At 34.0% G+C, this 25,110-nt stretch overlaps 1 protein-coding gene across 3 annotated transcripts in view; it reads left to right on the forward strand.

Moving 5' to 3' along the window:
* Nucleotides 1-345: 345 nt before the first annotated feature.
* The window catches only part of LOC132759771 (uncharacterized), a 37,721-nt gene continuing 12,956 nt past the window's right edge, over nucleotides 346-25,110 (forward strand). The window contains exons 1-5 of one of the 3 annotated variants that reach the window (XM_060751616.1): nucleotides 346-477; nucleotides 7,367-7,434; nucleotides 10,497-10,552; nucleotides 11,091-11,231; nucleotides 20,973-21,019. In XM_060751616.1, coding sequence (XP_060607599.1) covers nucleotides 10,516-10,552; nucleotides 11,091-11,231; nucleotides 20,973-21,019 — 225 coding nt within the window. In that variant the 5' untranslated portion in view covers nucleotides 346-477; nucleotides 7,367-7,434; nucleotides 10,497-10,515. Of the gene's footprint in view, nucleotides 478-6,289; nucleotides 7,112-7,366; nucleotides 7,435-10,496; nucleotides 10,553-11,090; nucleotides 11,232-20,972; nucleotides 21,020-25,110 lie in introns of those variants that run through there. The other 2 variants (XM_060751614.1, XM_060751615.1) reach the window with 2 other exon arrangements.

Raw genomic sequence — 25,110 nt, forward strand, 5'->3', positions numbered from 1 at the left:
TTGTCACAATTGCAATCGGAACTACATCGGCTATTATCATTAATCCGAAGAGTGACGGAAAAGGCCGAAAAGTTGCGATTGGCACGATTGCAGCTGGTTTCCCGTTCAATCATGCACTAACAAATGGAAACAGGAAACCACCTTACCGGAACAAGTTATTCAAAACAAATGGCTGCAAGCCAAAAAGTGAGTCACGTGGGTTATTTTTATACACAGAACAAAACTATAAATTGACCGCAATTTCGATAAAGAAGTATTATCACTTTGACCTATTTGACCTATATACTTTGGACGGGAAACCGTACATGAATAGAATTATTGGTAATTTGAAGAACTTAATTGTTCACATCGTGTCCGTGATATCGTTCGTCGTGTAGTGGTTTCCCCCGTGTGTGTAAATGATAATTATTATTGTACATTGATTTTGTACTATACTTTAGAGGAATTTTTCGTTCCAAGCCTACGTACCTACGAACAGTGAGTACACATCTAGTATTATTTTTCTATTTATTTATAAAAATAACTTCACCATTAAACTAGTTTAAATTGAACAATTTTGTTTTATTCAGTAGGCCTACTGGTAAATTAGGACACATAGAAGAAGTTATATGAACTAAATTTATTAAGGGGATTTAGATCTTTATCATAAAACTATCATTTATTATCAAAGGATCTTGTTTGGTATAGATATAATATTACATGAAATTAAACACATTTTAGGTCAAATCAATACGACTTTCAACTTTGTGTATTATATGATATAATACACAAAGGTGAAAGTCGTATTGATTTGACCATTATGTTATTCATGCATGTCGAATTATAAAAATCAACTGCTGAAATAACTTAGGGCTAGGCGTAACACTTACACTTAAAGAAATTTTGATTTATTAGAAGAATATTTTATTGAAAGTTGCTTAAATCGGCCATATTTTTGTTACTTTATAAAATTAACAGATTTGATTCATTTTTGGACAAAACAATGCTTCTTAAATAATCGACATGTTGAATAATTTTGATGACCTTTACCTTTAAATGACCTTGGCAATCAAGGTCATGTCATTTAATTTTGCTTAATTTGTGTGTTTACAAAGGAAATTTGATTTACACTTGGAGGAAACGACACTTGTGTTAAAACCGAAATGTTGAATTGTTAAAGTTTCACTTTGACTTCGATACTTACAATGATCCTGACCATTAAGGTCAAATTATAGAATATTTTATCTACATATTTATAATGTGTCGTGCTTTGGCAAAATGACACCAGCCCTTTTAAAATAGCCATAACCTTGTTATAAATGAAAAAAATTGATTCATACTTTATGTACTCTATTGAACGCGAACATTGACATGTTAAATAATTCAGTTATGAGCTTGATCTGTATACTAAGTGAGCTTAAATTAATGTCAATGTCTTATATAAAATTTTAATTCGTTTCTGTACACATTTTTTTTTTTAAAAAACCCTATTGCTAAAATCCATTATTTCATAGTTTAACACATCTTACTGGTCTGACGACCCTTATCGATGAGCTCTGAAAAATCAAACAAAATATCTGGTGTCAAGTACTGTAGTTTATATATTAAGTATTTTCTTTTTAATTTTGAAAAGAAAAATCTGTACTGTATTGAAGAAATGTGTTTTTGTCTATATGCAGAAAACCATTGCCTTTAACGGTCAAAATCGTACTGAACATAGCAGCATAGATTTTTTTCCGTAACATTTTATAATTTTATTCTATTTATGTACAATTTTGATGTGTGTTAATTAACAGAGATGTTCTTTAGAGAAGCGACCATGCGATTATGGATATAACATAATTTAACCGTTTATAAATTCTACAAAAAATCAGATATTGCTATATAATTAATAATTATACCCTTTATCACTGTATCAGCCGTATCACCTTACAGTATCACTTTACTTTCTGTTCTTTAATAGTCACGTTAATAATTTAAAGATATGCATCAGCCATCTGCAATTCTACATGTATACAATACTCTACTAATAAAAGGCTCATACAATCATATTGATTGATAGATAATAATTTATCGTTGAAATGTTCTTCAGTTCAAATTTATATATCAAATATTTTACAGTTTTTTGTAGACATCAGTAATTATGTAGGATAGTGTCATAATATATCTTTTATGAAATAAATGAGTTTGATACAAATTGCAAACAAAAAGTTGTACATAGATCTAAGTTGTAACTTGCAATAAATTAACATCTAAATTTAGAAAATTTTGGGTAAAAAATAGTTATAATACGCATTAATATAAACATTCATTTTAGAATTGGTATACTTTGATTATTTTTAAAACTAAGTGGGACACGTATACTCGATGCCCATCATGCGCACCGCTGTTTATTCGAATTTTTGTCTTATTTCATGGAAACATGTGAAGTTGTACAATATCTAAGCTTCAAGGAAACCAAGGAAACGACGTAAATTAAAGTTTTTAAGTTGCTATAAACAGTCGAATGTGTTTACGATTCATTTAAAATATTGCAATCCTATTGGACAAATATATAAATAACATGTTTTTGCATAACTTATTTTGATAGTATTTATTGCGCCGTTTTTAGCCTATGAGGAAATGTGTATAAATAGATATTGACATTTGCGATTCGGTTTTTCCGAGCTAAAAATAGCAACAAAAATAGGAAAGTCCGACAGTTTTAAATAGCTTTACTACGCACTACTTGGGAAGATAAACTACGTTTTACCCGATAAATGAGATGATCTGGTCGTATATTTAGTACCAGAACGAGATGTAACTGGCAAGCTGATAAGCCAGTATAAGCTGTGCATACAATGAAATTGACTTATCTTTAGTTCCTAACATTAATTTCTCATTTGTAGAGTTATATATTGAACAAAACAAAGGTAATCCCTCTATAAAGAATTCAATTATATTTGTGAGGTATCCATTTATGGGTTAAGATGTGAGTAAGAGAAGAGATTTTTTTTACTTTCGGTTTCAATTTTGCTGTCGTAAGCATATTTCCTAACATAATATAAGGTTTATAGATATAAATCTGTGGTGTCTTGTTTTATATAATCTTAGTTGTTCTGTTACTAATGTATTCTTGATGCCAACATAAAGGTAATTGCAAATTGAATCTTACAGATAAGCCCCTAATGACCTGTGGAAAATCTTAATCAGATGTGTATTGGGTGGATTATATCAAAGATGTATTGACTCAGTTATAAAGACCGTTTACCACAGTATCTGAAATAAACTAATATGCCTAGCCAAATTCTATGTATACATGTACTTTATGAATTCCAGTACTACCAGCAGATAGATACTGGTTGCGCAGTATAATTAAGGGAAATGCCATAGATAACAGAGAAAGAATGAATTTTCTTATTTATTTCAAAATTTTAATAAAGACTAAACTTTAATACTTCCTAATATTATATTGTTTATCATTATCCTTTTTTTTATTGAAAACCAATTTATATATACATATAAAAACAATATAATACATAAGACAGACTATTACATTTTGTCCATGATTGCATAAAGGGTTCATTAAAATTAGGTACCGGTAGTGTACATGCTACTGTCCATACCTGGTTGACAGAAATGAAATAGGTGTGTGAAACAGATGATACTCTTTAATTCTTTTGGTTTTTGCTTCTTGCTGATCATTCTCATGATGTATGAGTTTTAATAGCATACAAATGGGTAACCTCATTGTGGCGAAATGGGAAGTACAATTTCTCTTTGCATGAGAAACTCCGCCTTCGGATCATCCGTACTATAAGTAGCAGTCCTAATTTAACGGTATATTTCCGCATTGTAACGGATGTTTTCATACAAATTTAATCTTTTTACGAGATGATTACTTTCACTGAACCCCAGGCTAAGTGCACCGTGAAGCTTAAACGGTTAAAGTGCGTTTGCACAAGAAAATATCGTATTTGCTGTGTGCTGGATAGCAACTATAAAACTGTGACGTAGCGCATACACGAGCTGATTATAGTCTTCATTTGCATGTTAAAATTCGTATGTTACCGTGGGGTTTTCCGTTTAAAATCCTAATTTATGAACAATATTTGATGAGATTTACAACAATACTGTTAAACAGGTTAATGAAACTGTAGAATGTTTGATTTTTAGGCCGACGGCAAAATATTTTTACATAATTAATTATTTAATGTAGCTTTAAAGTTTAATATATATTATTTTCTTATTTAGAGTTCTCAGAAACAAATCGAAGGAAATATGCTGCTGATGATAAAGTACATAATGCAGATTTGCGAGAGATTGATTGCCGTAACCGAAATTGTGTAAAATGTCAGTCGGGACATCTTCATCCTTATCCGAAGACTGGAGGAAAGGGCCGAAAAGTTGCGATTGTAAATAGAACTCGTGGTCGTTCACTAACGCGCGCTTTCTTCATGCTATTAATCAACACTTTCAACAGTGATACTCGATAACGCCTGTACAGCAGTGTCAATTCCTTTGACTTCAAACGGGCTATAACTGACCGATACAATAAACTAAATAGACTCGTCTGATTTGAAGAGGGAACCCTATGTATTTACAGAAAATGAAGAAATAATTTAAACGCGCAAAATGACACTATACTAGTTCAGATACAAAGTAATATCATATTTGTATGGTGGCTGATTTGAAAAGCTTTTGTGCGTCGTGTTGGCACTAGCGACAACAGGACAAAGCGCCAAACAGCGCGTTGTCGGACTTTCGTCTTGTCGTCCTGTCGCTAACGATGTACACCAAACGACGCGTTCTCGTACGTCGTGTTGTCGCGATGTCACTCGGTTCAAATCGAAGGATTGGCTTATAAGCCAAGCGACAGTGCGACATTGCGCCGTGCGACAACGCGCCTTATGGAGTGCTTCGCTAGAGCGCAACAACGCGCCGTTTGGCGCTTTGTCGTGTTGTCGCTACCACAGGAACTTGAAATTCTATCAAATAACCAATATTAATGATAATATCCAAAAAAAACCGCTTTGGATGTCAAATATATACATTCGTTTTACATTATCTCTGTTTCTGTTTTCATATCAATCCGTATTGTTTCCGAGGTAATTATAGATAATAGCCGAGGCAGTTCCGAATGAAACAGATGATACTCTTTAATTCTTTTGGTTTTTGCTTCTTGCTGATCATTCTCTCTCATTTTCTAGTGTAAATTTGTCTTTTATACAAATGCTGAAATATTCAATGACACTTTCCTTCCTTAATGAAAACCCTTTATCACCCATCACATCATCACCAGTTTCAAAAAGTTCAATTAGATCTCAACATCTGACATGCATCCATGTTACAATGACACAAATGCAAACATGTGCATGTTCCTTTGTAATTTCGATACAAACTCAGCTGAGTTGCAGGGTCTTTACATCTTTTTGGTCTCCTCCAGTTCAAGCCTCAATTTCACAAGTCCTGCTTATCAAAATTCTTTCTAGGGCAACACTAAATTTATTAATATCATTTTCAACAGGTGTCCAGGTTAAAAAAAGATTTACATATATCTTTAAAGCTACATTTTATAAATTTCATAAAAAACTAAATAGCGACATTTCATTAATAAATTAGGTTTTATATCGACTCCAGGTCTTATTTTGGTGTCCAGACAACCAAAATGAGTTTTATTAGCATACAAAGGGGTAACCTCATTGTGGCGAAATGGGAAGTACAATTTCTCTTTGCATGAGAAACTCCGCCTTCGGATCATCCGTACTATAAGTAGCAGTCCTAATTTAACGGTGTATATTTCCGCATTGTAACGGATGTTTTCATACAAATTTAATCTTTTTACGAGATGATTACTTTCACTGAACCCCAGGCTAAGTGCACCGTGAAGCTTAAACGGTTAAAGTGCGTTTGCACAAGAAAATATCGTATTTGCTGTGTGCTGGATAGCAACTATAAAACTGTGACGTAGCGCAGTTACACGAGCTGATTTATATGTCTTCATTTGCATGTTAAAATTCGTATGTTACCAGTGGGGTTTTCCGTTTAAAATCCTAATTTATGAACAATATTTGATGAGATTTACAACAATACTGTTTAACAGGTTAATGAAACTGTAGAATGTTTGATTTTTAGGCGACGGCAAAATATTTTTACATATTTTAATTATTTAATGTAGCTTTTAAAGTTTAATATATATTATTTTCTTATTTAGAGTTCTCAAGAAACAAATCGAAGAAAAATATGCTGCTGATGATAAAGTACATAATGCAGATTTGCGAGAGATTGATTGCCGTAAACCGAAATTGTGTAAAATGTCAGTCGGGACATCTTCATCCTTATCCGAAGACTGGAGGAAAGGCCGAAAAAGTTGCGATTGTAAATAGAACTCGTGGTCGTTCACTAACGCGCGCTTTCTTCGTGCTATATTATTCAACACTTTCAACAGTGATACTCGATAACGCCTGTACAGCAGTGTCAATTCCTTTGACTTCAAACGGGCTATAACTGACGATACAATAAACTAAATAGACTCGTCTGATTTGAAGAGGGAACACTATGTATTTACAGAAAATGAAGAAATATTTTAAACGCGCAAAATGACACTATACTAGTTCAGATACAAAGTAATATCATATTTGTATGGTGGCTGATTTGAAAAGCTTTTGTGCGTCGTGTTGGCACTAGCGACAACAGGACAAAGCGCCAAACAGCGCGTTGTCGGACTTTCGTCTTGTCGTCCTGTCGCTAACGATGTACACCAAACGACGCGTTCTCGTACGTCGTGTTGTCGCGATGTCACTCGGTTCAAATCGAAGGATTGGCTTATAAGCCAAGCGACAGTGCGACATTGCGCCGTGCTACAACGCGCCTTATGGAGTGCTTCGCTAGAGCGCAACAAAGCGCCGTTTGGCGCTTTGTCGTGTTGTCGCTACCACAGGAACTTGAAATTCTATCAAATAACCAATATTAATGATATAAAAAAAACCCGCTTTGGATGTCAAATATATACATTCGTTTTACTTTATCTCTGTTTCTGTTTTCATATCAATCCGTATTGTTTCCGAGGTAATTATAGATAATAGCCGAGGCAGTTCCGAATGAATGCGTGGTTTTCGGAGCTAGCCGGTGAAACAGCTCTTAAAATTAATGGGTATGATGAAGATTTAAAATAGTAAAAAAAAATTATTGCATGTCTCCCGTTTGGATATTATTTTCAGATAGTGAATTGTATAAGAAGAAAGAAACCATAAAGCTTGTGAATTAATTTTGTGACATTAATATATGTTTGTTATTTTGCGAATACGGATAATCCACTCTTTTTGTCGTAGAACAATGGACATGTATTTTTAATTGTTTGTTGTGAGATACATATGTATATGTTAATTATGAAATGATTTTATTTCAGGTGTGTGATTACAGACTTGTGTTTGCCGAGAAGCCCTGAAAACCGTGTATTGCCCCCTTTAGTTAGAGGTAAACACAATTACTATAGACCTTTTTGCGACGCGGTCCGTTGCTATGAAAAATTGACCGGAAGTAGTATTTTCTCGCGCATGCACAAACTGCGTAGGGCAAAAAACAAAGCGCCCTAAATAGAAATGTAGTAGAAATTCATAGACAATTCCGAGTTAGTTAAAGGAAAAATAATAGAAAATTGTATAAAATAGCTTTTAATATAAACACAAAAGATGCCTTTTTAGCTCACCTGTCACTTTGTGACAGGGTGAGCTTTTGTGATCGCTTTTCGTCCGGCGTCCGTCCGTCCGTCGTCCGTAAACTTTTACTTTAAATGACATCTCCTCATAAACCACTGAGCCAATTTCATCCAAACTTCACAGGAATGTTCCTTTGGTGGTCACCTTTGAAAATTGTTCAAAGAATTTAATTCCATGCAGAACTCTGGTTGCCATGGCAACCAAAAGAAAAAACTTTAAATATCATCTTCTAAAAAACAAAAAGAGCTAGAGCTTAGATATTTGGCATCAAACATCTTCTAGTGAGTGTCTACCAAGTTTGTTCAAATAAAAAACCCTGGGGTCAAAATTGGCCCCGCCCCAGGGGGTCATTGATTTTCCCTATATGTATATAGTAAAAACTTTAAAAATCTTCTTTTAAAGAACCCAAAGAGCTAGAGCTAAGAATTTTAGCATGAAACATCTTCTAATGGGTGTGTACCAAGTTTGTTCAAATAAAAGCCCTTAGATCAAAATTGGCCCCACTCCAGGGGGTCATTGATTTTTCCTATATGCATATAGTAAAAACTTAAAAATCTTCTTTTAAAGAACCCAAAGAGCTAGAGCTAAGATATTTAGCATGAAACATGTTCTAATGGATGTCTACCAAGCTTTTTCAACTAAGAACCCTGGGGTCAAAATTGGCCCCGCCCCGGGGGACATTGATTTTCCCTATATGAATATAGTAAAAACTTAAAAATCTTCTTTTAAAGAACCCAAAGAGCTAGAGCTAAGATATTTAGCATGAAACATGTTCTAATGGATGTCTACCAAGCTTTTTCAACTAAGAACCCTGGGGTCAAAATTGGCCCCGCCCCAGGGGACATTGTTTTTCCTTATATGTATAAAGCAAAACTTAAAAATCTTGGAAATAACCTGAATAGCTAGAGTTTAGATATTAAGCATGAAACATCTTCTAGTAAGTGTCTACAAAGATTGTTCAAATAAAAGCCCTGGGGTCAAAACTGGCCCTGCCCCAGGAATGTCATTGTTTTTAAATACTAGTATATGTGTAAAGAAAAAACTTTAAAAATCTTTTTTCAAAAACCCAACAAGCTAGACCTTAGATGTTTAGCATGAAACATATTCTAATGGGTGTCTACCAAGTTTATTCAAATAAAAGCCCTGGGGTTTAAACTTGCCCCGCTCCGGGGGCCTATATACAGGTGAGCAACTTCAGGGCCATCATGGCCCTCTTGTTAGCTTTGTGGCCAAGATTGCCGTAAAAGGCACGGAAAAGACGATTGTTTAAGAATTCCCCTTTACGATCACGGACCTGACACTGAGATAATAAAAATAATTGTTGTAAAAAATGGGGAAATTTATATATATATATATGCATATAAAAAGTCAATTTAATTGTAACAAGTTGTTGAAACCGTCCGTATAAAAGCTAAAGAAATTTTATAACATATAAAATCGAAGTTAATTATCATTCTGAAAATAAGTCGGATAATGATAGTAAAATGCATTTTTAGTTTTCAGTTTACCTAATTTTATACTTAATCCGACTTGACTGTGATGCCCAACATATTTTTTTTAAGTCACATAAATATATTTAATTTTTTTTTCAAATTCTTAAGAAGTTCAGATGGGTGGTGAAATAACACACTTTTTATCCGGTTCCTCGTAACACCTGAAAATGCACCTCATGTACACTATTTGTCACTTCACAAAATTGATATTCATTGATGAGATTGGTCTTAATAAAAGTAACTTAAATTACTAGTTTCATAATTTTAAGTGATTATGGTATGGTACTATAGCGTCCCGTTTGAATGATATTGTATGCTGGCTGGCAAATAATAACCGGTCACGTGTCAATCCGTTTGACGCTTACCGCCTTGCCAATCAACTTTCAAAGGAATACAAATTGTGTAATATTATGTAATACATGGGTTATGAAATTTATCTTTAACACCTTGCTGTTTCAATTTGAATTACTGATGAAAAGGTCAGTTAATGATACCTTGAACAGAGAACATTTGGTCATTGAATTATTAGTAACGCTAATTTTGTATATCTGTTATAAATATCAATTCACGTTTTAAGTACTAACGGCTCTAATTCATCCCAAAATTTCTGTTTTCTATGTGTCATAACTTACAATCACGTCTTTGAAAGCCTTTAACTACGCTTAATGTATGTTTCGGTATTCTTATGATATAAAATATGTCTGACATTAATTTGTAATTCAAATATGTCCACTGATGTACAGTTTTAAACAAATCCGACTAAATGTCAACAGGTTGGTTTTTTGTACTTTCGGTTCCTATACCATAATAATAATTATATAGATAATGTATTGTTTGCTGTTGTACCTACATATGTATAATTTCACTTATTTCAGTTGGACTTTTCCTACATAATATGTTAGAAATAAACTTGTCAACAACTCCAAGCATTAAATTACTATTTGTTTACATGTTTAGTTTCTTAGCGTAGGTTTGACCGAAATACCGCATCCGTTCTGTGTAATCATACTATTGTGATTGAGGTCGTTATCCGAAAGGGCCGAGTAGTTGCGATTGCCACACATTCGTATCCGACAGGTACTCTCTCAAAATGCAAGGATCAACGCCACTAAATTCAATTTTGCTTAATAATTGAACACAATACAATAGAGAGAAATAAAGAATCTCTAAAGAAAGCCCACATGGCCCAACAAAACAAAATTGAAAATGTTGCAGGCTCGGTTTGATTGAGCCTGTTCATGGACGGTAATGGAAAGTGCAACAACAGACATTTATTATTGATACAGGAAGATAGGCACCGGAATATAACTTAAATTTCTTTTTTCAGACGAAAACTTAGAAGAATCATGGTTTGCATATCTCAAAATACCCCGCCAGTTGTTGGTAAGTAAAAGGAATTGAAAATTTTACTTATCTATAATAAATTTTTAGGTTAAATTCCGTAGTTCTACTTTAATAAAGTGATAAAAATTTCTATTTTTATTAAATTAAAAATATTGAAAATGTTTGTTATGGCTAGCAGTATACCCATATTATTTTGAGATCAGTTCATCAAAAGTCAAGCTCACCTTGGCCTTGACAAACAATATTTGGACTAGGTGCAGAAGTTGGTCATGTCTAGGAGATGACGCTTATAATGCTGTTTACTTAAGTTTGTCTAAAACCAAGATCACGTTGGTCTAAATAAAAATATCTTATTTTTCATTAAATGTGTTTAATTATAAGTAGAGGCCTTTGCCTTTTGTATATGATTAATGAGTTTTTAGTCATAAGTGGATTAGAAAAAGGACTGAATATTGCGTTCTTATCTTTAAACAGTACTCTAATATGTAAAATGACTGTTTGATTTCCATTTGGGGGACATGCATGTTTCAGAAACATCTGTTGTTTGCTATACTAATCATAAATTTATCTTTTTCAGGTTTGGAAGCAAAATTATGGAGAAGAAATATAGCCATGCAATCTATTTCGCAAAGAAAACTTTTACATGCAGACAGTAACACCAATGATTTGTCTAGAAACAGTGATGAAGTGTGTCCTTATCATCATTGCGAGACAAAAGGTATTACCATTCTATATTCTCTATATCGGTAACAAGGCTTGTCAGATGTTTTTTCTTGCATATTCTACTACGAGATATTCTCTCTTATATTCTATCACATTTAAAATGGTTAAAGTCTATAAACATAGCGTATGAATTTATGACTTTATCCATAACGGCTAAATGACGTCATCGTAGGCAGATAGTTTCATTGATAATAATTATTGATAGCTTCATAAAGAACACCAAACTGACGTCATTTTTACGCGAGTCGTTTATAAAATGCGCTAAAATGACGTCTTTGTAGAGCGCGCAACTTATTGGCACCCCTATGCTAGATGAAATTTCCGGCATCGATAAAATTAACTAAAACACCAGTCTGATATGCAAGAATGAAAACTTATGGAATCCGACCTTTTTTCAGGATCCCGAAATTTCTACTCCTGTTTTTTAGTGTGTCGTTTTGAAAAAGGCGACAGTCATATAGGGGTTACTTTTGTCGGCGGCGTCGGCGTCGTTGTCGGCGTCGGTGTCGGCGTCCCCTTAAACTTGTCCGGAGCATAAGTCAATCAATATAAGTCAGATTCTTATTTTTTGAGTTATTGCCCTTTGTTAATTTTCATCCTTTATTTTTGTCCAGGACATTTCTCCTAAAGTATAAAAGCTATGGTCTTTAAACTTCATATGATAATAGATCTCTTTAAGAAAAAGTGATGTGTACAAGAACTGTACTCTGCACTTCTTATTTTTGAGTTATTACCCTTTATTGTGCTCCCCGAAAAATTTCGGGGGAGCGTATAGTCGGCGCCTTGTCCGTCTGTCCGTCCGTCCGTCTGTCTGTCTGTCCGTCCGTTGTCTTGTCCGGAGCATAACTTGAAAACCCTTGGAGATAATTTGTTGAAACTTCATACAGTTGTAGAGGGCATTGAGGGGGAGTGCAGTGTCAAAGAACCATAACTCTATTTTGCCCGGTTTTGAATTATCTCCCCTTATAGAAAAATCTTGTCCGGGGCATAACTCTAAAACTATAAGAGATATCAACATGAAACTTTGTAGGTGAATAGATCTCAATGGGTAGATGTGCAGTGCATAAGAACAATAACACTTTTTGTCCTAATGTTGGAGTTATTGCCCTTTGTTAATTTTAACACTTTGAACTTTGTCCGGAACATAACTCTAAAACTGTAAGAGATATCAAGATGAAACATTGTAGGTAGATAGATCTCATTGAGTAGAGGTGCAGTGCAAAAGAACCATAACTCTGTTAAGCCTCATTTTTGAATTATCTCCCCTTTTAGAAAAATCTTGTCAAGGACATAGCTGTAAAACTATAAGAGATATCAACATGAAACTTTGTAGGTAGATATATCGCCCATTCTCAATAAAATAAAGCATTTGAGGTTGAAAAATATTAAAAATTTGATGTTGTCATTGTGTCATTTTTTATCGCTGAAGTAAATGTTTATGGTATTTTGCAAGTTTGCCAGAAATATTTTGAACAAGAAACTATGATATAACAGGATGGCATTTATTTCGGTAATGACACTGTATTTCTTCGGTAACGTAGATTTCAGATCTAATAATGTAACATATTGGCTGCTTATTAATAAAAAATGTCTGTAGAATATATCAAAATCTGTAAATTCTCCATCTAGAGGGACTTTCTAACCCAGGAAAATTCAAAGAAGTTTGGTACCTTGCTAATTTTCAGTCAATTTCTTCAAAGTTAAATATTCGTAGAAAGCAAAAATAGTCAATTTTGAAAATGATTATTTTATGTCTTCATTCAAAGGTTATATATCATATATAATATATGAGAGGTCGAATGCATACACAATTTTTGTATAAGCATTTTTTTCTCTCAAAATATTCAACTTTCCACTTTCTTAATATTTGGAAAATTTAGTACTAAACAGTTCGATATTCATCCCCATATAGGATGTCACGTATGTTTCATTTTATTCAAATGCAAGTAAAGGTTGAGAAAACAATTTTATTTTTTGTAAAATAATTTATATTTATGGATATTATTTTAACACTATTATATATAGAATGAAATACGGCCAGTAAGCTCTTTGCAGAAACGAATAAGTGGTTGCTGAGAACATCAATATCTTGTACTATATTTTTAACATTTCTGCTGGTATATCAACATATTATTAACATATCTTTCCTTTGTAAAAACAATTTTGTGTCTTCTTACATCTTATAGAAGGTAACCGTTACTAACAGGCATGCTAATCCCAATTTTATCTTTAATTTTCAAAAATTGTTGAATTGTAAGTTGGAGTTACGTATGTTTCACACTCGCTTATTTATGAACTTTATCACGGAATTTAAACTTACATGTAAAATCGACTTTTTTATTTAGGAATCAAATGCACATCATTCTATTGTCATAAAAATGCGATTTTATGTTTTTATATATGCATGTGTAAACAATATAAAGTCTGTTTGATAAAAGTAACGTTTGTTTCACTGTGGTTACTTAAACAAGTAAAAACACGACCAAAGTTAACAAAATTTACTTACTAATGTCAAATAGAAGTTAATGTTGATGTTATACGTGCTTTCTGACTTCAATTTCCCTTTTGATAAACTTACTTTAAAAAGTTGATAACGTATGTTTCTGTAACGTATGTTTCATTTTTACATTGAAAGTGGGTTAAAAATGACGCAAGACCGTTTAAGTCGCCATAATTTGTGGTTAATATATCAGAGTTACACACATGTTAATATTCTTTCTTGTTTGGATTCTTCTTTGAATGGATTGGCTCTTAAATAATGGTAACGTATGTTTCTTTATAAAGTGCTATTGAAAAGATTTGAATAAAAATTGAAAATTTCCGAAAATAGAATGATATTTGAGAGGCTGCAAGCTTATTTTTACTTATAATTATATATATGCTGTATTATTAAGCATGCATCGATTCAATTATGTAATTTGGGTTTCACTTCTTATTGTTTTAGGTTTGTCACTATTTATTTATATGCATTTGGCGACATTTGATCATTCATTATATCAATGAGATTTTCACAGTCAAATATAATTTTTACCAATAATCAAAGTGCATATACACACAGCAATGACTAATTGCACATGTTTCGTTTATTCTGGAACTTATTTTTCTGAAACACAATTTCAAAGTTGAAAATTCTAGGTGGCGACAGTAACGTATGTTACATTTTAGGGCATTAATGGTACTTGTAAAAGAAAAATAACAGATAGAAATGTAAAACTGAGAGTGTCCCTATTAGACAAAGTGGCAGCCACCTTTCTAACGACATTTTGACCTCAAGAAAAACCTTCGTATAAGAGCTACCCAGTGGAACATCAAATGCTGTGTTTTATTGAGAATGAGCGTAATCTCAATGGGTAGATGTGCAGTGCAGAAGAATCATAACTCTGCCTTGCCTAATTTTGGAGTTATTGCCCTTTTTTATTTTTACTTTTTGAAGTTGTCCGGGACATAACTCGAAAATCATAAGAGATATCATCAAGAAACTTTGTAGGTTGATAGATCACATTGATTATAAGTGCAGTGCAAAGAACAGTAACTCTGCCTTGCCTAATTTTGGAATTATTGCACTTTGAACTTTTTCCAGGGACATTACTCTGAAACTACAAGAGGTGTACTTTCCTGTGTCCAAAACCTATTCGGGGAGCATCACCCGGCTCAAACCGGGCTCTTGTTAATTTTCATACTTCATTTTTGTCCAGACCATTTCTCATAAATTATAAAAGCTATAGACTTAAAACTTCATAGGATGATAGATCTTATTGATAAGAAGTGAAACAAGAAGAAGTGAAAAAAGACAATGGAAGAGAAGTGGCAACATTATTAATCCAAAAACTTGATAAACCCAGTGAATCTAGTAATTTACAAACACTATTCATCCATGGGAGTTTCAACACATTTCTACAATACAAAGAGTGTGACATAACATACAAAATATGGCTTATTGATTCTTGTTTCCTACTTAAAATCTTATTCCAAAAGCACCAAACTCTACTTTTTATATGAATAAATAAAGGTAATATCCCTAAATCTCCATAAAGCATACAATTTGGAGTACTTGTTTCAAATTTAATATGAGTTTATATAATTTTAATTGAAATCTATCTATGATATTCACATTTTCAATTCCCCACACTTCGCTACCATATAACAATATAGGTGCTACCATGCTATCAAATAAATGAATTTACATACTGATAGGTAAATCCAATTTTCTAGCCTTAACTATAATTGAAAACATAGCCTTTCTTGCCTGTTCTAATAAATGATTCTTTGTTTTAGCAAATTTACCATTATAAGAGAACTTAACACCCAGTAAGAAAAATCATCAACAATTTCTAGCAAATGACCTTCAAAACTAAAGGCTGGGACATTACATAAACCTCTTTACTTTTACAAAAACAAAAATTTTAGTTTTACTAGGATTAACTTGTAAATGCCATAATTGACAATAACTTGACATTGCATCTAGTGCTTTTTGCAGTTCTTTAATGTTTCTATTTAAATTGTCCAGATAATCCCGAACTTCTGAATTCCGGAAACTTTCAAATTCCGAACGTCCACAGGTGTTCGGTTTTCAGAAGTTATACTGTTTTTCGATCTGAGACGCAAACATGCCAGATACTTTTTTGTTGCATATTCTGCAATATTCTTTTATATTTAAAATGGTTTACCTCAATAAGATATTTGTTTTTGGGAATTAAAGTCCTTTCAGCCATAACTATTTTCTAATAATAGAGTATGAATTTACATCTTTAAATAACAACGGCGAAATGACGTCATCCTAAAACCGAAATAACGTCATTTTATTGAAGTTCATACATAGTAAGTGAAATTAAAAGCCTTCTTCACAGAAAATGCAATATCCAGAGCCTAGATATTTGGCATGTAGTATCAACTTGTGGTCATCTACAATATATATATACATCACACTGCAGTGCATTGTTAAGTGGACCTCTACAAAAGTATATAAATAATTCCTCTGAGGTAGTTATGCCACAGGAGTCAAAATTGGGCCTGTCTGCGGGTCACTTAGTTAAATAGACTTGTATAGGAAAATACATTTAAGTCTTCTTTCGTGAAACTACATTGAATGCAAAGAGCTTAAATATTTTGCATGTTACATTGCTTAGGGGACCAGTGACATTTCCAAGCAACCAGTGACTTCCACAGTAATCATTGATTTCCCTTAGCAACAGTAACCTCCACAGTAACATTAACCCTTTACCGCATGAGCATTACCTTACGATCGACCTGAGGCCATTTTTAGCCTGTCACATGTCCAAAATTTTAAAACCCCCGAAACAGAAATTAAAGCAACTCCCTGATAAACCTTTTTGATGGGGGCGGCGCCGAAAAAGTGATCACATTTTTATGCCACCGCAGCATCTGCGATGCGGTGGCATATAGCGATTCACCTGTGTGTTTGTGTGTGTGTTATATAGATAATATAGTGAACTTAAAGGATATTCTTGTAAAAAACCACTAGTCCAATTTCAACCAAGCTTTGCAGAATTGATCCTTGGGTGAAGGGCTTATAAAGTTGTTCAAAGAATTTCATACCATGCAGAAATCTGGTTGCCATGGTAACCAAAATGAATTATAAGAATAAATTTAAAAAATCTTCTTGAATAGACCCAAAAGGCTTACAGTTTAGATATTTTGCATAAGGCATTGTCTGGTAGAACTCTTACAAGAGTGTTTAAATTATAGCCCTGGGGTCCAAATCGGCCCCGCCCCGGGGTCATTGATTTTCACTATATGTACATATAGTAAAAACTTAAAATACCTTCTTGTCTGAAAATTTCTAGGCTTAGAGCTTTGATATTTGGCATATGTTATTATCTATAGGGTCTCTACCAAAGTTGTTGAAATTTTGCCTCTAGTGTCAAAAGCAGCCCCACCCCGGGGGCCATAAGTTTTCCTTATATGTATATAGTAAAAACTTAAAAAATCATCTTCTCTAAATTCACAAAGGCTAGAGGTTACATATTTTGCATGAAACATTGTGTAGTGAACCTTTAGCAAGATTGTACAAATTATAGCCCTGGGGTCAAAATGGGCCCCAGGGGGTCATTGATTTTCAATATGTACATATTGTAAAAAATAAAAAAATCTTATTGTCTGAAGGTACAATGCTTAGAGCTTTAATATTTGTTATATGAAATCATCTATAGGTACTTTACCAAAGTTGAACAAATTTTGCCTCTAGTGTCAAAAACAGCCCCACCCAGGGGGTCATAGGTTTTCCTTTTTTGTATATAGTAAAAACTTAAAAAATCATCTTCTTTAAATTGACAAAGGCTAGAGGTTAGATATTTTGCATGAAACATTGTGTAGTGAACCTGTAGCAAGATTGTACAAATTATAGCCCTGGGGTCAAAATTGGCCCCACCCCCAGTCGTTGATTTTCACTATGTACTTACAGTAAAAAATTTAAAAATCCTCTTGTCTGAAGGTACAATGCTTAGAGCTTTGATATTTGGTATATGATATTATCTATAGGTACTCTACCAAAGTTGTTCAAATTTTGCCTATAGTGTGAAAATTAGCCCCGCCCCGGGGGTCATAGGTTTTCCTTACATGTTAATAGTAAAAACTTTAAAAAAATCATCTTCTCTAATTGACAAAGGCTAGAGATTTTGCATTAAATATTGTGTAGTGAACCTCTAGCAAGTTTATTCAAATTAAAGCGCTGGGGTCAAAATTGGCCCGCCCCTAGGGATCATTGATTTTCAGTCACTATGTCATAAAGTAAAATATTGAAAATCTTATTGTCTGAAGGTACTAATCTGATAATAACAGATAGGTAGTGATCTATGCATTATGGCAATCTGTATAGAAATAAAATCAAAGGGCTGCAAGCTCTGTGGTATTTTCTGATCTTTGCAATCTTAATCGTACTGTATATCTGTACATGTATTTGTTTTCCTGTATAAGTTTATTTTTGGCGTCCTCGGCGCAATGTGAAAGGGCGACAGCAACTTCTCGAGCCTTTTAGTCGGACATAATAAAAGCCGTTTATTCCGACCAGTATGAGGGTGCTTAACTGCGGTCTGGAGACCACAGGGTATTGGTACGCGTTTAACTTTAGAGCCATGGAGGAGCACGTGACCTGTTTTTCGGTACATGGAGGAGCATGTGATCTGTAAACCGTACATGATTGGTTAATTGACCTTTTCGGAAACCTGGATAAATACCGTTGGCTGGTACGTTACAGATAATCCTCTAGGGAATTAGACACAGGTCTATTTAAGAACAAAAAACTATTACGTGATATTTTTAATTTTCTATAATTATGTTACCGTTTAAGATGGAAAAACTTGAATGATGTGTTTGAAAATGATCAATGTTTCTTTAATATGTATCTCAAAATGTTACAAACAATAAATTGTTTATACTGAAAATCTACAAAATTAAAATATTCGTAGTGGCATCTGCCATCATAAATACTTGTGTGTTTACTTTTTTTTTTTGCTCGGAATTATTCATAAAATGGTAGGCCTATTTAATTTTTTTCTTAAAAAAGAAATAATTGTTTTATGTTCGATCTTCTCCGGTCATCAACGGTCACCAGTTTCCAAAGACCTTCTTCTATATTAATCGATTACTGTCAAATATATCCAGATACAAACCTTTATTTATCCTCGCCCCACCCCCTGAAAATAGTTAAATGAAATATATTTAATATCATTTAAAAACTTTCCCCGCAGGAAACCATTTTATTATTTAAAAATGAAATGTCGCGATATATACAATGAATAGCGAACTGGAGAATTTCGCAATGCAAACATTTTCAAATGAAATAACCTTTTCCGTCAATAAATCGCGCTCTTCGGGGTATTTTTATTTATCATTTTGTAGTACACACAGTGGGTTATTATGGTTCATGTATCCGAAAGCTGAAAAGAATGATGAGTTGGTGACCTATATATTCCGAAAATCTATTTATAGAGGGGTGTATTCCAATCGGTAATTCCCGGTCTCTCCTGGTCTATTTTGACCGGAATTTACTAGTGACCGGCGAACAGTACCACACGTTTATTGTCCGTCTCTCCCGGTTTTCGAGTAGATGTTTGATATCGTTACAGAACAGAACAAATATTTACAGTTATATAAGTTTTTTCAAATGAATGTTTGTCACTTAGTTTGGTTACAATAATTAATAAAACACAGATCAACTCTCAAATTTATTGATTTTATTATACATAAACATAGAGCTGTCATCGATATCGACAATATCGATGTATCGTTGATATTTTTTTGCCGATCAATAATCGATACACATTTTAAAAAGTCGATACCTTCAACTAATATATTAAATGTCTAGAAATTATAAAATTCACCCAAAATATATACAGAAGCAGTTATTTATATCTAATGTTATGCTTTTGTTGAACAGATACCTTTAGAGGGGGTCTTCGCTAAATAGCGATAACATAATAAGGAACAAGTGTGGTGTTGATCATGCATTTACACATATGGATTATAAATGATTGTATACATGTATATCCGTTGCTAAAAATCATTTATGTTCATTTTTTATGATAGCCACACTTTATCCTTGCATATCGTGGCTATTTCCAACAAAGACACTAAAAAAGAATTTAAAAAAATGTTGACTCGACTGGGATTTGAACTCCAGACCTCTCACACGTGAAACGAGCGCGTTACCCCTGCACCACGGACAATTTATAACATCAGTTGTTGAATAAAATCAAGTCATTCGTAATTTATAATTTCCATTGCATTTTGGGTTAGGGTAATTTCGAGGTATTTTGTTAAGGGTAAACCTGTTGTTTAAAATTGAAGTAAATAATTTAGCAAAAATCTTCTCGCCCAAACAGTCCAACATGTAGAAACTATATATTCAACTACTCGACAGTCAGATTTATTTGTGTAGTATTCGGTCATCGATATCGCTAAAAATAGCATTTTCATTGATTAAAATCATATTCATCCGCGTAATTTGTGAGTGTGCATTTATTGACAATTCCATAGGCCAACGCTACTTTTAAAGTTTGAATGTGTAGTAATTTGTTGGACACTTGTAACAAAAACTTGTTCTTTCTTTTAAATTGCTGGTTTTTAAGCAGTTTTGAGTGAGAACTACATTGCGTTGTTAGGACTGTTGGGAAATATTGTGTTAGACCGTGGATGTTAGCTATGTATTTATCTGATCTTGCGATCAGAAAATACAAAAAACTGTGTTCCTACATTACTATTTAGTGTTTTATTTATGCGGTTTTCTACCAAAATTTTTTTTCAAAAAAAATACCCGGGGTCAAATTGGCCCCCCCCAAGGGGGAAAGATTTTTCCCTTTTTTGTATTATAGTAAAAATTGTTCTTAAAAAAATTTTTCCTTTTTTAAAAAAACCAAAAAGCTGAGCTTAATATTTTTAAAAATGAAAAAATCTCTTTGTGGGTGTCTTTCCCCGTTGTTCAAATAAAAACCTTGGGGGTTTTAAAATTTTGGGCCCCCCCCAAGGGGGTTTTATTTTATTTTTCCAATTTTGGGATATATAAAAAGCCCCTGGGTTTAAAAATTTACCTTTGCCCCGGGGCCCAATATTTGTGAGGAATTTTTTGGGCCAAACACGGGCCCCCCTTGTTTGGTTTTTTATCCAAAAAATTTGGGGGAAACCGGTAAAAAAAATGGAAGTTGTTCACTTTTTCTCAGCAATGGTTGTTTTTTTGATTGTGGGATGTTTAATCACCGATTTACTTATATTTTTTTTATAGGCAGCAGTATGAAAAGTGAAGAGTGTCCTCAGTTTAACACAACACAGGTAATTTTCTTTTCACGGTGTGTGGCGCCGTTATATGTCGCAACGCCGCTAAATGTCGCACAGTTGCCGCTAAATTTCGCAACATTGCCGCTTAAAATGTCGCAACTATCGCTAAATGTCGCAAAATCATCTACCGTTAAAATTGAAAATGTAACGTTAAATGTCGCAGGAATTTCTCTTACCGTTAAATGTCGCAACACCACCGTTAAATGTCGCAATATATAAATTCATATCTGGTAGTTTGATACCGTTGAAATAAATGAAGGGTGGATGTGTTTGAGGAAAAAAAGCTAGTTATTGCCTGAATTTGTCGCGTTGGGAAATAAAGGGATATAAAAGACTTTTTTTGGTATCCCTTTTAAAAATCTTTGCTTTGGGAAGTAAAATGATGGGGTTACCCCTTTTAAAAGCCAGAATAGGTTTTAAAAACTGGTGTATCTCACGTACCATTTTTTTTTTAAAAAAATTTTATATTTTAAAAATTTGAAATTTCCCAAAAAACTGTAATTTCTGACATTAATATTTATTTTGGCCCCCGGTTAATAGGCCTGTTTCCCGAGTTAAGCCAAAAGGTTTTAAAAAAGTTTGATGGTTTTCGGGAAAATTTTAAATTTTTTATATTCTCATTTCGTTTGTCAATTTGAAATTTCAAAAGAAAATTTTCCTGGTTTTGGGGATAATAAAGGCCAAATTGCACAGCCGTAAATGCCCAAAACCCAAAAAATACCCAAAATTTTTAAAAATTTAAATTTTTAACTGATTCACTGGGTCTTAAACTCATCGAACACATTGAATGTGCGTAATAAGATTATTAAAAAACAATCAAGTTAGAGGCGGTATGGCCGAGTGATTAACGCGTCAGACTAGACATCTAAAGATGGTTACGTAGGTTCAAACCCAGTTAGGTGCAAAACGTTTTTACTGTTAGCAAAAAACTTTATACGCGTTAGTTTCAGTTCCAGTGTTTAAATACGATTAGAGCTTCCAACACAAATGAACTAAAACAAATTCGTATAACCAAAAATAATCAAGTTGATATTCAGATTGTTGAACGTTAGCACTTACAGCAATATATACAAAATAAGCATTCTGATACAAATAGAATTTTGTTGGATTTTAATGCGCACCATCAGAGTCAGGACATGGTAACTTTTCCGCCTTACTGGTGAAGAAGGACATTATTTGCCTTTCCGTGCATAATTTCAGTCACGAACGGGAATTTGAATAAAACCAGCGACGTTCCATAAACTAGGTGGACTATCTTCCTCATATAAAAGAATACTAAGTCTCTTGCGGGGATTCGAACCCACAGCGGTGTGGGGCAAGTAGATTGACAAAAGTACGCAAAGCATTTTACTAAACAGATGATTATTATATGCACTTAACATGTAGCGTATTTGCATACTGTAACCTTTATCAATCACTTTTACAGATTAATTATGTCTCCCAAAATTTTTGGAGACATATTGTTTTTGCCTTCGCCGTCTGTCTGTCCGTCCGTCCGGTTGTCCGTCCGTCCACATTTAGCTTGTCCGCCCTTCATAGGTCAAACTACTGGTAGGATTTCAACCAAACTTTACAGGAGTAATCAGTACCATCCCTTGTTGTGCACATCCATGGCACGGTCCGCTTCGCTGCACAAAATGGCCACTAGAGCTAAAAATAGAATCAAAGGACTGCAAGCTCTGTGGTAATTTCTGATCTTTGCAATCTAAATCGTACTGTATATCTGTATGTATTTTCCTGTATAAGTTTAATTTTATGTACTATAATTCTTCTTGCAAGGCACCAGCGTTTGATACATACGGAATTTTGCATAACTAGAGTTGCATCAAAAAATCATTTATGTTCATTTTTTATGACAGCCACACTTTATCCTTGCATATCATGGCTACTTCCTTAACAAAGACACTTAAAAAAGTTGCCTCGACTGGAAGAAAACTCCAGACCTCTAACACACTAGACGAGCGCGTTACCCCTGCATCACGGAGAAGTTATATAAACGATGCCTGAATAAAATCTAGTCATTCTAAATTTAGAACTTCCATTGCATTTCGGGTTTGTAATCCTTATTAATTGCGAGGTATTTTGTTCAGGATAAACCTATTGTTTAAATTTGAAGTAAATAATTTAGCGAAAATCTTTTTGCACAAACAGTTCGACATGTAGAATCTATATATTCCACTACTCGGCAGTCAGATTTATTTGTGTAGTATTCGGTAATCGACATCGCTAAAATAGCATTTTCATTTATTAAAATCATATACATCCGCGTAATTTGTGATTTTGCATTTATTGACAATTCTATAAGCCAACGTTGAATGCGTTGAAATTTGTTGGATACTTGTAACAAAATAAAAATATTTCTTTCTTTTAAATCGCTAGTTTTAAGCTGTTTGGAGTACTACTTGTTGTTAGGTTTGTCGTGAAATTTCTCTGTCAGAGATTGAATGTCAGCTTTGTTTTTACTGATCTTCGATCAGAAAATACAAAAATCTTGTCCGGCCATCTCAGGCCAAACTGGTGGGATTTCAATCAAACTTTACATGAGTAATCAGTACCATCCCTATTTGTGCACAATATCGGCACGTTTCGCTTCGCTGCACAAAATGGCCACAAGAGCTAAAAATAGGAAAATCTTTTCTGGCCTTAACAGGTCAAACTACTGGTGGGATTTCAACCAAACTTTACAGGAGTGATCAGTGCCATTCCTTGTTGTGCACAATACCAGCACGTTCCGCTTGGCTGCACAAAATGGGCACCAGAGCTAAAAATAGAAAAATCTTGTCTGGCCTTCACAGGTCAAACTACTGGTGGGATTTCAACCAAACTTTACATGAGTGATCAGTACCATCCCTAGTTGTGCACAATATCGGCACGTTCCGCTTGGTTGCACAAAATGACCGCTTGAGCTAAAAATAGAAAAATCTTGTCTGGCCTTCACAGGTCAAACTACTGGTAAGATTTCAACCAAACTTTACATGAGTGATCAGTACCATTCCTAGTTGTGCACGATACCGGCACGTTCAGCTTTGCTTCACAAAATGGCTGTCAAAGCTATAAATAGAAAAATCTTGTCTGGCTTTCATAGGTCAAGCTACTGATGGGATTTCAATGAACATCACATGAGGGACCATCCATAATTTTGGAAGACATGTTTTTTTTGACAAAAACCCTTCTAGTTAAACATTAAAAAAGCATATTTCGTCTTGAGTCAGCAGATTCGGGTTTCAAAGTTACTTAATATTTACAACCATTTGATTATTTAATATAATACCACTAACAAGCTTAATTTTATCATGAATATATTTCTTGCGACATTTAACGGTAGTGCTGCGACATTACCGGTAAGGGTAAATCGTGCGACATTTAACATTACAGTTGCGACATTTAACGGTAGTTAATTTTGCGACATTTTAACCAAACTTTACAGGAATGATCAGTACCATCTTTAGTTGTGCACAATACTGGCATGTTCCGCTTCGCTGCACAAAATGGCCGTCAGAGCTATAAATAGAAAAATCTTGCCCGCCTTTCACAGGTCAAGCTACTCCTGGGATTTCAATGAAACTTCACATGAGTGACCATACAAGTTTTTGGAGACATATGTTTATATCGCCTACTACAGAGTAGCGGCGACATAAAGGGATGACTTCTCCGCCGTATGAATGTCTGTCTGTCCCTACGTCACAAAACCTGTTCGGACTTCTCCTATAAAATTACTGTTGCAATTTTACAGGTATGATCAGAACCTAGTGAAGTTGTGGATATCGTCAACAGTTATGGCCCTTTAATGTTTTTTATATACGCCCGTTTGAAAAACGGGTCGTAAGTTTCCCCCCCCCTGGCGGGCGACGTCCACTTTTTGTCCGGAGCATATCTCCTACACTCATGGAGGTATTTTAATGAAACTTCATAGAAATGTTACCAACTATGAGAAGCCGTGTCATGCACATGAACTAGACCTCTGGGTCAAATGTCAAGGTCACACTTAGAGGTCATAGAAAAACGCTTGTCCGAAGCAAAACTTCTACATGCATAGAGGGATTTCAATATAACTTGGCACAAATATTCACTTTTGTAAGACGGAG

The sequence above is a fragment of the Ruditapes philippinarum genome, unplaced genomic scaffold, assembly GCF_026571515.1.
Source record: "Ruditapes philippinarum isolate M1 unplaced genomic scaffold, ASM2657151v2 ctg38_1_1_1_1, whole genome shotgun sequence".
Lineage (NCBI taxonomy): Eukaryota > Metazoa > Mollusca > Bivalvia > Venerida > Veneridae > Ruditapes > Ruditapes philippinarum.